The following is a 16578-nucleotide window of genomic DNA, read 5'->3' as shown; positions in this document are numbered from 1 at the left end:
TCGACCGAAAGAGAGACTCCCCCCTGGAATGCCCTAAAGCGCCCCGGATCCGAGCTCCTCTCATCTGAGGGGCTCGTTCGGGTCTCCGCTTGCGCGGATTCCCTCCTCCACCGCGGGCGGGCAAGGCGCCCTCGGGAGCGACCCGAGGATGCGTCTGCCTTTCACGGGAGCCAGACCGGAAGCCCCCCACATTTACTTTAGAACAATGCTCTTGGAACTTAATTATGAGATTTTATTTCACATTTGTGTTTCTCATACAAATATACCTGGTATATGAGACTCAGTGGTAAATCCTCATGTAGTTTAATAAATGCACTGGATTTTAGATCTCTGCAAATTCTATGATCATTTAATATTTTTGTTTAGTTTGGCAACCATTTTTTCATCTCTAAGGTTGGATCCAGACAGCTTTTTCAATTAGTCTCACCCAATTCCCCTCATTACTACAGTTCCTGTGCCATGTGGCTTTTGTACATACAGATCCCATGATCGCCAACATAGTCATTTTTGGTGGTCAAAAGGCTGGAAGTTTTATAATTCCTAGCAGAATATGAAATGATGGATTTATAGGAGGCTGTGCATGCAGATTATAATACAAGAATGCTTGATAGTCCAGTTTTGATTCTCACTTCTGATTTGAAGGAATATGATTATTCTCACTGTATCATTTTTTTTTTAATCTAAAAATGAAGCCAGCAGCATTTTGGAACACTATAGGTCTGATAGTTATTGTTGCTGTGTCCACATTTTGCTATAGAAATAGATAATGGGTGGGATACAAATATTGTGTTCCTCTAATGGTGAAGCATTCATCCAGGGCAAGGAGCCTTCCTCTAGAGCAGGAGTCCCCAACATTGTGCTAGACGAAGCCTTTGTGTACCAGATGAAGACTACACCATTAGAAGGATAGAGCTTTTGAATCCAACCCATGTTTTCCTATTATATAGTGAGTAGTACACTTAATTATCTTGTGCCATAGTTGCTGGGAAATGTGACTGTGGTGATAATTTCTAGAGTAATATTGTTGTTATTAAATTTGACTAAAAGGGTAGGAAATCTCTGAATGACATAAAAAAACAGAGAACTAAGTACCAGTGGTATAAAAATGATTATAGAATGTGTAAAAACAAATAATGGTGCATATAGGACTCAAAATTTGCAAAATTATGAGTAAGATTATTGTAATTACAAATTACAAAAGACAATAGGAAAGATTAAGAATACTATCCAGGAATATTTTTTTACAATATTAACAATAACATTTATGTGAAATACAACTGCAATGACATATATTTAAAAAGTTGGCAGTGGAAAAAATACTGTAAGTAGACATATGCTATAAGGGATTAATGAGTTACAAAAGACAGCAAGACAGGATGGCAGCTATAGTTCTGTTTCGAAGCATGAATCTTCATTAGTTGTGAGCAACGTACAGGTTGATTTTGAAGACAGAAATTCAAAAGTTAATTGGTCTTGTGCAGTATGATGTAACTTCAAAGAACAATTATCATTGCTTCAATCTTCATCAGTCATGAATGACCTTGCAATAGTAAATTTGGAAGCCTGTTATAAACTGTTATGGATAGATAATATATTCTATACAATTAAAGCAAATAATAAATTTTAAACATATCAAGTAAAATAAATTTATAAAACAGAGACTCAAAAACAATTCAAAATGTGTGGTGCTATGTAGATTCAAATACAAGCCCGTAAAAAGATTTATAAACATCACATCAGTTCAATGAAATCATTATATAACAAAATAACAATGTGAAAAAAGAGAACAAAGCCATAACACAATGTAGCTAATAACCAAAGCATAACTTTTGTGAGAGTTGTATATGCATGCAAGAAAATACTGCTTCAGAGTGAATAAAAAGGGAGGGGCACAACTGCCACAAATTGGCAAAATTGCAGAGGAGTAATTGAAGAGATAAGTGATTGTGGAAGAGACCAAAAACATCAAAGGAAAGAATCACTCAGTTATCAAAAATAACTTATAGAAAAAAATGACTGTAGATTTTTTTTTACTGAGTCTGATTGTACTATATAGTGTATACACTAACCAGAGACACTATGTCTGTTAAATATAAACTGATAGATCTAAACTATCATTGAAACCTAAAGGATGTACGGATCCTAATATGTGGATCCAAAAAGCCTCCCTCTGTCAAAGCCGTTTTTTCATGTCATAATTAGAGGAAGGTTTTCCGTCCAATTTCTCAATAACAAAGAATTTGAGATTAGTAGGCTTAGGCTTCAAAGATAAAAAATTACTAACAAAAGGAGCATCTATGCTGTGATTAATTGATGCTGTTGCCACATCTGTAATGTCCCTTTAAATTTGACTGAAGAGGCTGCGATCTCATATCAGCATGCACTAAGAGACTGGGCTCTGATGAAACAAAAAATTGGTTTGGAAGAACAACCAGGTACAGAATTCAACAGATGCCAATGTTTAAATATTATATTACTAATGCAAAAAGATAATGAAGAGAAGGAAAGGGGGAAAAAATAAACCTCCTTTTGCTTGCCTGACACATTTAGCAATCAACTGCTTCCTTGGTATATCATCAGCATGAGCCAAAGCTAATTCAACAGCTCTTTGAGGATATCCATGTGAAAGAGATCTTCTTCCTAAGGTCTCAGATTCAGAAGTATAAATAGAAGCACATGATGTATTATGCTTAAGCCTCAAAAAAGAACTAAAGGGAAGATTATTATGTAAATATAAGGGATGATGACTGTTATAATTTTAAAAAGCATCCCTATGAGTAGATTTTCTAAAAGGTCTTACCCACAGGTGTCCATCATAAACATATACATAAGTGTCTAAAAAAGAAATTTGTCTAGAATCTGAAGTAAGAAAAAATTTTATGGAAGAATGAAGATTGTTAAGCCATATCATAAATTCATCAAATCTGTCTCTTCCATCAAACACAAGAAAAATATCACCAATGTATTTTAAGAAATTTTTAAATGTGTAACCCAGACTGAAGAAGGCTGAAAAATAGTCTCATCGTCTAAATTACTATAAACAAATTAGCAATAGTGGCTGCAACAGGGCTACCCATTGTTACTCCTTGAATCTGAAAATAGAATTGATCTTAAAAACATAATAATTATTTCCCAAAACTATATCTAATAATTTAATCAGAAAATATGTGGGGGGGATGGTTCATTCCTCTTTTATAAATATGATTCAGCCACCGTAATGGCTTCTGTATATGGTATGATGGTATATAATGATGTCACGTCCATTGTGGCCATATTCTCTACCTTAAGAATAAAGTCAGAGGTGTACTTGACATATGTTCTCATAGTAGAGACAAATAGACAAAGAAAATAATCCAGATATTTTGCTAATGGCTCATTGATAGAGTTGCATCCAGATATAACAGGACTACCTGGAGGCAATCTTAATGATTTATGAATTTTAGGAAGCATGTAAATAATAGGAAGTCTAAAAAAACCATTAACCATAAAAGAAGAACAAGCCTCATTTATATATCCAAATGAAAAACCCTCCTGAACTGCCAGTTTGATGATAAGCAAAATCTGCTTAGTTGGATCATAAGGTATTGGCATAAAAAGCCTCAACAGAGAGCTGCCTCCTTTATCAGCTGGTTTTATGATAGAAGAATATTTACTCAAATCAGATAAGATAGTGTGTTCCTTATTAGAGAAATTGTTCCAAGTATGAATATGTTCTCTTTCTAATTTCTCAATGTCCCTCAATACAACACGTTCAAACACAAGAATATTATAATTCAACATTGTGGGATTAAAAGATGATGGAGGATGAAATTGAACAGAAGGAACATATGAAAAATCCCCAAAATAATACTTGAGCTTTACTAAATGTTAAAGTTTGAATAGATCGATTCTAGTTTGAAAGGCACCATATTTGGGTATAGGGACAAAAGCCTTTATTGAGAACAGTATAATCCTCAATGGAAAGATCCCTAGAGGAAAGATTCACCACTAAATTCTGCCCTTGTCTTTGTGGTAGTTTCTGAATTGAGCCCTCCCTTTATCTGTAAGACATCGATTGCAGGGACGTAGCCCTAAAAAAGGCACTGATGTTCCCTCATTTTCAGAATGACTGGAATATACATGATAATCACTACTTTCATTATCAGTAACCAGGGGTTCAAGAAAAGGAGACTTTATGAACCCTCTTTGACAACCATGGGTACACCTTTCCATTCTTATAGTCCAATTCATCCCTTTTAATTTTTTTAAATTTTTGATAGTCTTCAATTGTGTATAAAGTTCACTAATTTCATCCTCCAATTGCCTCATCTTAATATCCAAATTGGTAACCTCCGTAGGTGTTTTCAAGCTCTCCATAGTATCTCTGAGTTGTACATCTAAATTATCAGCCTCTTTGTTGGTTCTCTCTATCAGAAGCAGCATCATATCAAAAGAACACTTGTTAAGAATGGTGAAATCCTCCTCCTCATTAAACATTCCACATGGTTTTTTCATGCGTGAGCCTCTTGGTATACAACCATTTTTACAATATTCTATAAGAGATGATCCATGTAAGGCTTATATGTTTTTTTTAAGTAGTTTTTTTGGATATGTCATTGTAGTTGTATTTAACATAAGTGTTATTGTTACTATTGTAAAAAAATTATTTGATAAAGTTCTTAATCATTGCTATTGCCTTTTGTAATTTTGTAATTACAATCTTCTTATTCATAATTTTGCAAATTTTGAATCATATATACACCTTTATTATTCCTTTTTACACATTCTATAATCATTTTTAGACCTCTGGTTATTAAATTTGAATCATTTAAAAAAGACAATTGATTAAAATTTGGACCTAAGCAGACGTAGTATTTCTTGAAACACGGTAGATTCTTTAACTATTATCAAATTGTATAATTTTGAATCAACATTCAGAGAGACCACCTTCTATTAAACAGAACATTTTTCTTGAAAAAATATCTAGGACTACAGAAGATCTATATCTCCGCTCTCATCTTTCCTTGGATGGAGATGGTCCACTCCCTGGAGAAGCTATTTATTTTCATCATGGAGAGATTTCAAGATTTATCGTTTGATAGACATAACCCACAAGGGGCATATTACTGAGAAATCCAAGTTAAAAAAAAAAAACTTTGAAGCCAAGATTCCATGGTTTCAGTATTTTCATTTATTAGAAAACCCAGAAATTAGGAAGAACCTAATATGACCTAAAGCAGAATCTGAAGGTATTCTTAAAAATGACACAGGGAGATATAAAAGACATCTAAAAAAATCTATAATATCAATTAATTTGGAGTGCTTAAAATCACTCCCTTGTCAAAAGGCTTGGCATAACAATTGTAAACTAGCTTTTACTGACTCACAATGGGAAATTATATGGCAATCAAAAATGTTCTCAACCAATATAATTAATATGCGAACACAATCTTTTAATTTTTTTTACCAAATGGTATTTGCCTCCAGTTAAAATACACTATATTGCTCCTAAATTTCAATCTTTGTGTTGGAAACAGTGTGGTGAAATTGGCACTTCTATACACTGTTGGTGGAATTGTGATCTTATTAGAAACTTCTGGCAAAAGATTATTGGTCACATAAAACACATCACAGAATATTCGATTCCTGAAAAACCTGAGTTAATTTTGCTAAATTACTGGCAAGATCTATCTGTTCTGGCCATCCACAGAGATCTGATAGTTATTCTTTTGATAGCAGCAAAATTTACTATAGCTTCTATAAGGAAAGATAAAAATCCTCCTACATTAACTCAATGATACAGGAAAACAAGGGACTGTTTTGTAATGGAAAACATTTTAGATCAGATCTTGCTTTCAGACTTCCAAATTTACCAATCTAATTTTATGGAATTATGGGTTCCACTGTTAGAATATATGGCAGTAAATGAAAATTCAAAATTATCCACCTTGAAAAACTATCACAATAGTTTTTTATCTCATCTTTAGACTAGATATGTTACAGCATCCATTACATTAGCTGATTTGTAAAGTCATTTGATTTATTAAGTTTTTCTGTCATCTCACTCAAGTTATATTCTCTTCCTGCCAGATTTACAGATCCATTGTTAAATATGTATGTAACAATGTTTGCAACCAATTGTCTTTTCAATGTTATCCCATTGCTGTCCATGTTTATATGATCCTTTTGTCTTATTGTTAAAATTTTAATTTAAAAATGCATTATAAAATTGGCTTGCATGAAGGAAGACATGGATAAGCCAGTAAAAACTAAAACATATACTATTATATTTCTGAATGATAATAATAAATACAACTACTGGGGTATTTTCCCCCCTCAGTATGAGGCATGACAAAAAAAAATCTCATAATGTCACTAAAAGACAGGTGAAAAATGATCCATTTTCCCCTGCTGCTTTCTTAGAAATTAGACTTTTGTTGCCATATACTGTTGAGATTCTGCCTGATTTTACATAACTGACAACCAATTTGAATATTTACTATTTATACAGAGCTCTATAAAGAGTTTAAAACAGCTGCTATCCTTGCTCTCAAGTTGCTTTGTGGCAGGAGACAGGAAGTTAGAAAAATAAGCAACACAAAAGAGGGATATGAGATGAACCAGCCACTAAAGATTGTCAGAGACAAGCAAAAAAACTGTACAGAACACAAAAGGATTACCAATGGAAGAATACACTTCATAGATAATATTATCATGAAATCCCCCAGGAGAGAAGCTCTATCTCTGACAGAAAGCTTTCTCACTAGGAGCCAGTGTTTGTTTCTGAGGAAATTCCCTCAGGGCTGACAGCTCAATCAGTAATTTTGTATTACTCTTCTTATATACTCATTCACGCTTTTACAACTGATGCAGGTTCAGATACAAACTTCAGCACGTTAATAAGGCTCATAACATAACCTGAAAACAATACCTATCCACACACTGCAAGAAACATGTCATACAATAACTAGGCTCACGTTTTAAAAGTCCCCCCCACCCCGATCATTCCCATTGCTTCATATGTATGGTAGCTGCTTAGCAACAGAAAGGTCCTGCACAGCCAGGCACTAAAATTAACAAAGTGTTTCCAGAGTTGAGGAAAGGCACTGGAGGATTACAAAAATTAAACCAGCAGTAGCACTTAGACTCTTAGAGGGCTTTCCAGTGATGAATTCAGAAGATGTGTGTGTGTTTCACTATCAAGTGATAGACAAAAATAGACCTCATTGCTTCATTTGAAAAAGCATTATTTGTAAGCATACTTTAATCAGGAATAATCCTGCTGGAATCTGAAAGCTATTAGGGATTTTAAAAAATTAAGAGAGGACAGATCCCAAATCAGTGTATGCTGATACAACTCTGTAGGCAATTCACAGAATCTGCTGATTCACTTCAGTGGATACTCTGGCTCCTTACAAATTGCTAATATATTTAAGCTGTTATGTTCTGAGTTATTTTTAAGCTGTTTAGTTATGGTTTGTGCTAAGGTATCCTAGTTTCCTCTGTTGTGATTGGCTGCTCCGGTTAGGTCCAATCAGACCTCATGAAAGTAGTTACATTGTATATAGTTCAGTTTGGAACTGTATAAGTTTGGATGCCGCTTTTTGCAGAGTCAGATTGGAGCTGAGTAATGTTCTGAATAAAAGCCTTGTATTGATAATCGTCTCCCACCTTTCAATACATAACACTGGCGATGAGGATGGGATACCAGGCCTAACCAAATGGGGAAATCACTCTCGCCTGCCCAAGCTGAAATCACTGAGGGCGCCTAGAGCTAAATCATTACGGGCATGGCATCCAAGGGCCATATCGAACCGTTTGACCCCAAGGTTGGGAACTGGGAATCCTACCTCGACCGTTTTGAATGCTTCCTTATAGCAAATGGTATTGAAGGAGACGATGTCTGCCACACCACTTTCTTAGAGTACATGCGGCCAGGCTGTATTCAACATTGCTCGAGACTTAGTAGCTCCATTCAAATTACTGGAGACACCGCTTGGCATCATCAAGGCACGACTCAACAACTATTTTACGCCTAAGATGTCTGCTGATGTACACCAATGTGCTTTCCACCAACGAAGCCAGAAAGAGGGCGAGGCTGTCACTGAATACGTCGCTCTGCTGTGAAGGGCTGCTCGTGACTGCCAGTTCCCAAATTTAGATTCAGCCCTGATGGATCGTTTGTTCTGCGGCCTTAGAGACAACAGCATCAGGCGAGCGCTTCTGTTGAAAAAAGAACTCATGAATTGGCACTCGAAGAAGGACTGAGAGTGGAGGCCACCAACATTTCTCTTTGCGAACTGCGATTGGGTGCTCAGAGTCACACGTCATGCCGCACCGACGCTGTTCACCATGGTGTTACCACAGACTCATCTGATTCCAGAGATGACCAATCGGAATCGTCTGATGATGGAATCCACAGAACGGGAGCCAACCAGAAGCTGCGTCGTTCTCAGAAAAGCCCACAAAGAGGAGCGTGTGCCGGTTGCGGTGGCATGCACACTCATAGAGACTGTCGGTTCTGCAATGCTAGTTGTCGTTCTTATGGAAAGACGGGCCACATCACTAAAGTCTGTTGCTCGTCGCATGGTCATCCTGCACCTGAAGTCTTCTATTGTCTGGAAAGATCTTCGAGGAAGTCTCACCACTCATCTCGTTTTTCGTCTTTTCATTTGTTCAATCAATGGCTGAAATACAGTAATGAAGCAAGAGTGTCAGAGGACGAGAACTACACCAATCACCTATACATCCACCAAGGTCTTCACACGTCCTAAGCTCAAGTTTATTGTCTTCCTTGAAGGTCGCGCTTGTCAGATGGAGGTCGATTCAGGTTCTGCGCTGTCAATTGTCTCATGGAACACATTTCAACAAGTCTGTCCCAACTTCTCTGCACGCAGTCTCCAGAAGTGCAGTCTGCAACTTTTTGATTTCCAAAGGAACCGAGTTCCTGTCATTGGTATCGCCTCTGTCCAAGTCAAGTACAAGAAATTCAACAATCGTCTTAATTTACTCATCATTGAAAGTCGTCACACAAGTCTTATTGATCTGGACTGGGTCGCCGCCCTTGGTATTGAAATTATTGGCATCTACAACGTCAGTCAGTCAGGAGCTGCCAATTTTGTAGAATAGTTGCCTGATGTCTTCAGTTCAGAACTCGGCTGTCACAAAGGACCTTTGGTTTCTTTTGATTTGAATTCTGCAGTTCAACCCATATGCCTCAAATCTCGACGAGCCCTTTTCGCCCTCAAGCCTCGCATCGATGAGCAAATCAACAAATTGCTAGCTCAGGGCATACTGGAACCAGTTCCCAATGCCAGATGGGAAACCCTGATCATCACTCCAATAAAGCCAGATGGCTCGATTTGCTTGTGTGCGGATTACAAGTGCACCCTCAACAAGGCCCTGCAGCAGCCTGCATACCTGGTTCCTGTGGTGATGTCAGGTAGCCCTGTCATGGCATTGGTATGTGGGGGTGATGCTCTCCTCCACTTTCCCATTACTTTCCTGCCCAGCAACTGACTGCTATTGCGGCTTTGACCTTGCCGTCTACAGCTGTAATGAGATGGCTGGGAACCTTAACCGCTTTCCAGCTTTGCTGCTTGTTTTGGTGCTTGCTTGCCATGCGCGCGAAACATAATCATTGGTTTTTGCTTCTGAGAGGGTTAGTTTGAAATTGCTATAAGTCAGAGGCCATTCTTGACACAAGCGGTATACTCGCTCTTTAGTTATGGACTATCAATAAAATCACTTATCTTCTCAAGAAGCCTGGGTGTGTGTGTGGTGTGACCCTGCTAAAGAACTTGACAGGTGAGCCATCTTCTAGCATCCATCTCTAGGGGTCGGGTGTTTGCCAAAATTGATTTGGCACAGGCATACTAACAACTGCCTGTCGACACAGCCACAGCCGAGGCTCAGACCATTGTGATGCAGCGAGGCACCTTCAAGGTAAACCGATCGCAGTTTGGGGTAAGCGTCGCCCCTGGGATTTTCCAAGAACTGATGGAGCACCTTCTTAAGGACTTGACTGGCATCATCCCCTATTTTGATGATGTACTGATAGCGGGAGCCTCAGAATTGGAATTGACTGCCCACGTTCGAGAGGTGCTCAGTCATTTACAGAAGGTTGGCCCTGGAGTAAAAAGGGAGAAGTGTGAATTCTTTGTCCCCACGGTCAAATTCTTGGGTTTTCTCCTGGACAAAGATGGCATCCATTCTGCTCCAGAGAAGGTTGCCACAATCTGCAAAGCACCCCCACTGAAACTGAAGAAGGAGCTACAGTCCTTTTTAGGACTCTTTAATTTCTACCACTCCTTCCTACTGGGGAAAGCAGCCATCGCTGAGCCTCTTCATCAGCTGTTAGACAAAACAGCTCCGTGGGTTTGGGGTCGCAAGGAGCAAGCAGCGTTCCAAGCCATCAAAGCTCTTCTGGTCTCCGACAGAGTACTTGTTCACTATGACAAGCAACGACCCCTCATTTTGGCCTGCGACACGTTGCACTATAGAATCAGGGCAGTTGTCAGCCACAGGTTGCCAACCGGCCGGGTGGTCCCCATAGCATTCTATTCAAGGACTCTATTCACAGTGGAGAGAAATTACGCCCAGATAGACCGGGAGGCATTGGCAGTCATCACAGCGGTGAAGAAATGTCACAATTTCATCTACAGTCGTAAATTTGAAATCGTCACTGACCACAAACCACTGCTTGGCATCTTCACGAAGGATCGCCAAACACCACAGATTCTATCACTGTGGATGATGCGTTGGGCCGTTCTCCTCTTTGCCTATGACTTCAACCTCGTCCACAGGCCCGGAAAAGCCATTGGGCATGCTGATGCTCTCAGCCTCCTGCCACTGGCTGAACAGCACAGGGCCCAGATCCAGGAAACACTCCTCATTGAAGAGCTCTCTCAGCCTCCACTCACGGTTGCCGACGTCATTTTCTACACCACCCAGGACCATACGCTCAGCCGCGTTTTCAACTACGTGTGGAGGGGATGGCCACCTGGGAAGCTCGAGGCCAAGTTCCAGCCATTCCAGTCACGCTCAGTAGAATTGTCAGTGAGCAAGGGATGCCTCCTTTGGGGGAGCAGGGTCGTGGTCCCTTCCCAACTGAGACAGTGGGTTTTGGAGGCCCTACATGTAGGGCACCCTGGCATCGTAAAAATGAAGGTGATAGCGAGGAGCTATGTCTGGTGGCCAGGACTCGACCAACAAATTGAATGCTGGGTCCGAACGTGCCAGCCCTGTAAGGAGTTGAGGCCAGAAGCTCCCTCAGTCCCTGTTCATCCATTGGAAAAGCCGCAGGGTCCATGGGCCAGTATTCACATTGACTTTGCAGGGCAGAACACTCCTGCTGATCGTAGATGCATACTCCAAATGGCTGGAGGTGTTTCCTGTCACTTCCATGACTACGGTCGTCATCACCCGCTGCCTCGAATGCCTGTTCGCCACTTTTGGCCTACCAGACCTCCTTGTCTTGGACAACAGAGCTCAATTCACTTCCGCCGAGTTCCAGAGGTTCATGGACGAGAGGGGCATCAGATACATCACCTCGGCTCCTTTTCATCCGGAGATGAACGGCCAGGCAATAACATTTATGTGAAATACAACTGCAATGACATATATTAAAAATATATGAACGGCCAGGCGGCGCACATGGTAAGAACCATGAAGGACTCACTCTGAAGGCTCAGCAGAGGGAACTTCCTGACCAAACTCACTGACTTTTTTCTCCACCAACACTCTACACCCCACTCAGCTCCTCATGGGTCGCCAGCTGTCTACCAGGTTGAGCCATGTTTACCCGGACCTTGTGCCAGACACTAGTTGTGACCCCATCGCCTCCAGGAGCACGAAGACCTTTGCTCCGGACTACACGGTCTATGCCCGGAACTACGGGGAAGGTCCGCAATGGGTCCCAGCTGTCGTTCTCCATTCTACGGGGCCCATCTCGTATGAGGTTCAGGACAATGCAGGGCAAGTTTGGCCCCCCCACCTGGCCCAACTCAGATGTCGCTGGCTGGCTAGGGGTGAGATATTACAATGCACCCCAGTTCTTGTTCCCTGTCGGGGAGTTCTCCTGTCGGAGAGCACTGTTGGTGCCTGGGAGATGCATCCTTCTGAGAACCTGCGGCTGTCACCTCCAGCCTGGGAGGCTGATGGTCAACATAGGGAACCGTTTCCCATCAGAACAGCTATGCCCATTCAGCCGCCCTCGCCTGCTGTGCCTACTCTTTGCAGGGAACTGTCTCCTGTTTGGGGCATTGTGACATCCAGTCCACTGGTTGAGTCGGCACCTTGCCAAACAAACTCAGAACCCGTTCAGGACTTTGCCGGAGCTGACGGGCCTCCGGACACCATGGACTCTGGCCGTTTCCAGGGTACCCAACATGATGGGCATTCTCCAGAATGTACGCTGCTACCGTGATGGTCTGCCCGAACGAGACGTGCCCCTACCTACCTTAGGGACTATCTTATTTAAACCAAAGGAGGAGTGTTATGTTCTGAGTTATTTCTAAGCTGTTTAGTTATGGTTTGTGCTAAGGTATCCTAGTTTCCTCTGTGGTGATTGGCTGCATAATAAAGACCTTCTAGTGGTCCTAAAGCCATACAGAGTATCCTATCAGAAAGCTCTGCTTAGGTCCAATCAGACCTCATGAAAGTAGTTACATTGTATATAGTTCAGTTTGGAGCAGTATAAGTTTGGATGCCACTCTTCGCAGAGTCAGATTAGAGCTGAGTAATGTTCTGAATAAAAGCCTTGTATTGATAATCGTCTCCCGCCTTTCAATACATAAAATAAGCTATCTATCTGCTTTGGACAGATAGATCCTATAATAATTTCATGCTATTATTAGCAAAGCCATAGTTAGCAGCAAAAGATATTCCAGTCAGGTAGACTTATAGGAATCAACACATTCAACCCTAGAGATAGAAATCTTCTAATCATTTGACAAGACTTGGCATTTGTTTTGCTGTTCATAATGCTGACTGGAAGGTGAAGCATTATCTACTTCTTGAATGAAACCTTTGACTGCTTGGAGGATTGGCACAATGACCTTTCCTCCATTATCTAAGACAGAAGACTATTACATGCAGACATGGGCATGCTCCCAAGCAGAAACAACATAAATGAAATACAACCACCTAGGGAAGACTGGATTTTAAAACATATACACAGACCTCAGCTGCCTTGCCCTAAGAATCCTCAATAAATCTTCTCCTTAAACTGCACGTGAAAAGTGTAGTACAAAGTTTTGAGAGCTTCCGGATTTTTTTAAAAAGCGGTAAAAGACTACGATGACAACGCTGAATGGCTGCTATCCTCTTGTCATACCTATATTACCAACATTGTTTTCACTTAGAACCTGTACTGCAAGATGCTGCTGAGCAATGCTGGCAGTCGCATGCCTGCCTCCTGTAGTACTTCATCACTTTGACAGTTTATTGCTTTAAAACGAGCATTCTGTCTGTTAGCTTGAGCTGCAAGCAACAACGTCTTGATGGCTAGTTTCAGGAAGACTCTTATATACTCATTTCTTATGAACCAGCCTGCCAGGCTGATGGAGAGAACAAGTTCAACTTAAAGACATGCTCTCTTGATGCCTGCAGAGAGCTGCAAATGTGGGCTCTAGTTAGCAGAAGACCCCACCTGTGGAAAATCACTCCATAGGGACCACAAAAAACAAAAACTTTAAAAGGTTCATGCCGAAGTGTTCCTGTGAGGGAAACAGGACAATATCCACTGGGGCACAACAAAAGAAATGAGACAGTAATGTAATTCAGGTCTCAGCTGTGTGCCTTTAAGGGGCAGCTTTCAGTTTCTCCCCTAAACACAACGAAGGCCATTTCCACATAGGTTATTTGCCTCAGGTTTGATGCTGTTGGGAAGCATGTTTTTTTTTCCCAGCTTCCCCATAGCACTGTGCTCCATTCATGCAGCTCCCAAGGTAGCCTTTCCTCAGTCTTTCAAAAACCTGCATTGCTATGAAGTTTTGGAAAAGATTGTAGCTAAGCCTGGATGACTGTCATGTGGGCAGGGAAGTTTGGATTTTCCAGGTCCAGCTCACATGGTAGTCATTTCTCCACAGTAGCTATCCCCGCCCCCAGAAGAGCTTTCTTAAAAAATGGCAACTGAATATTCTTATAGTGATGTTACAACAATATAATGTTATAACAAAATATGTGACTCTCTAGCACCTTTTTGTTACGGAGATATAAGGGAAAAGGCATATCTCACAATGAAAGAGGCTGGGAACTTTATTAAAAATGGAAAAGCTGGGAATTCAGAGAAGTGATACACTGATTGTTATAAAGATATCGAATTGCCAATTATTTTTAAGAAACCTGAAAAGGCCTGGTGGTGTGTATGGTGGGAGGGAACAGGGACACTGGGGCAGGGGAACTATGAGGAAACCTGCCTTGTAAAAGCCTTGTTGCTGCTGCACTGGATTGGCAGTAACAGCAACAACAAGGAAACTACACATGCCTGCTCCCATGTGGAAAACACCAAATTTTGATTCAAAGACACTTCATATAGTGATGGTTGCAGAGTTCAGCAATATTAATTAATGCTAATTACACTTTAGCCTGGGATGTGAAATCAGCTAAGAACTTGGTTAACAGCACATGAATTAAGAATTTTGTTCTAAAAAAATCATACAACCCCTTTCCAACTTTTAACATTTTGACTGTGCTAATAATAATGCAATCTGGTTTTTAGATCCTCCAATCTACCTATGAAAAAGGACCAAGGAATTATTCAAGGCTTTACCTCTGTCTGAAAACCTTCCACCAAGATGGCCACCAATAAATTAAAAAGAACATAATTCCCAAATGTCATAAGGGCGATGAAGTAGAGGGCAGCCCAGGAAGAGGTAGAAGCCATGCCATTGTAGAGGACTTTATTCCAGTCTTCCTGAGTCAGTATCTAGAATGAAGAAGAAGCACTTGTGAGAAAGGTGCCCAGCTACACATTATTGATTAGTCTGGAAGAACATTTACATTTACATGCCCCAGAAACATCTGCTCTGCTGCTCAGTGCTAAACTTCATACTCAGAAAGCCATTTAAAACACTGGTTTTACATGCACAACACTTACTATGCCACACTTCTATAATCTCACTACACTAGAAGGATCCACATGTACCTAGCTTTTGAGATTTACAGGGTAATCCTATGAAGATTTCCTTTGCACTAAATCCATTGAACTCGATTCACTGAGACTGGTATAACTTTGCATAGTATTACTACACAAAGTCAGAACTGTACATGTATTGCCCTTTCCCTATAGATCACAATTCTCATTCCTAATGGAATATTCCTGACTGGCAAACTGGAACAATGTAAGGATTACTACATCTCGCCAGTGTCTGAATAACCACATCAATATTCTTCTAATTAGAAGAGTTGGTTTTATACTCTGCCCTTCACTACCCAAAGGAGTCTCAGGTTGTGGTCACACGCTCGAAATAACATGGGGGGGGGGAAGCAGGGCTATTTGCTCTGTAGAAATTTGACCTGTAGTTGCGCGATCACACAGCCTGCCACTGCATGATCAGGCGCAACTGTGGGTGAAATTTTTTTTTTTTGCCGTGTTTTTCTGGTGCTCTTCAATGAGGGATCGATGATTCGCATCTCTGCACTGAGTGCTCCCTATGCAGTGTGCAATGATGTGCATACCGAAACGTGGAAAAACACAACGGCATGGAGTCGGGATGGCCTGATCAGATCACCCTGATGCCATGGGAGTGCGCTGGAGTGATCACACAGGGGAAAGTCTGTCTGTGGCTCATAGCAACCCGCTTGCTACCAGACTGTAATGTACTCATCTCCGACTGCGTGTGAGGCTAGGTGTACACGCAGTCATGCGAAGCGGCTGAGCTTGTCTCCAAGAGACAATGGGCCAAGCAGATCCTAGCCCATACCAACCAGAGGGCTAGGCTTCCGGCCGAGAGCCTATGGAACTCTTGGCCATTATAAATAACCTATCACTGGTGTGGGGGGGTGTTTTGGGTGTGGGTTTGATTGCACATATAAGCCGGCCTGCGAGCCAGTAACTTTGTCTTGTTCTTCACCTAATAAAGTATGAGACCTGAATTCACTAGTAAGTCTCAGTACTTTTCACGGACTTTCCCCAGTATCTTTTTACTCTGCTTCTGCAGTGGAGAAAAATGAACATAAGAACATAAGAGACGCCAATGTTGGATCAGGCCAAAAGCCCATCCAGTCCAACACTCTGTGTCACACAGTGGCCAGAAATACCAAGTGCCATCAGGAGATCCACCAGTGGGGCCAGGACATTAGAAGCCCTCCCACTGTTGACCCCCCCCCAAGCACCAAGAAGACAGAGCATCACTTGGCCCAGAGCCCCTATCTATACCTTGTGGACCTCTGCTCCATATGCTTATCTAATTCCCTTTTGAAGCCGTCCATGCTTGTAGCCGCCACCACTTCCAGTGGCAGTGAATTCCAAGTGTTAATCACTCCTTGGGTGAAGAAGTACTTCCTTTTATCCCTTCTAACCCGACCGCTCAGCAATTTAATTGAGTGCCCACGAGTTCTTAGATTGAGAGAAAGGGAGAAAAGTACCTCTTTCCC

At 41.1% G+C, this 16578-nt stretch overlaps 1 protein-coding gene across 1 annotated transcript in view; it reads right to left on the bottom strand.

Moving 5' to 3' along the window:
• The window catches only part of CACNA1G (calcium channel, voltage-dependent, T type, alpha 1G subunit), a 573869-nt gene that overhangs the window by 168504 nt on the left and 388787 nt on the right, over nucleotides 1-16578 (bottom strand). Inside the window, exon 13 of the mRNA XM_015410725.1 lies at nucleotides 14753-14908. Coding sequence (XP_015266211.1) covers nucleotides 14753-14908 — 156 coding nt within the window. The remainder of the gene's footprint in view (nucleotides 1-14752; nucleotides 14909-16578) is intronic.

Source organism: Gekko japonicus, unplaced genomic scaffold (assembly GCF_001447785.1).
Source record: "Gekko japonicus isolate JY-2015 unplaced genomic scaffold, Gekko_japonicus_V1.1 scaffold15, whole genome shotgun sequence".
Taxonomy (NCBI): domain Eukaryota; kingdom Metazoa; phylum Chordata; class Lepidosauria; order Squamata; family Gekkonidae; genus Gekko; species Gekko japonicus.
This window is presented reverse-complemented; position numbering and strand designations above follow the sequence as displayed.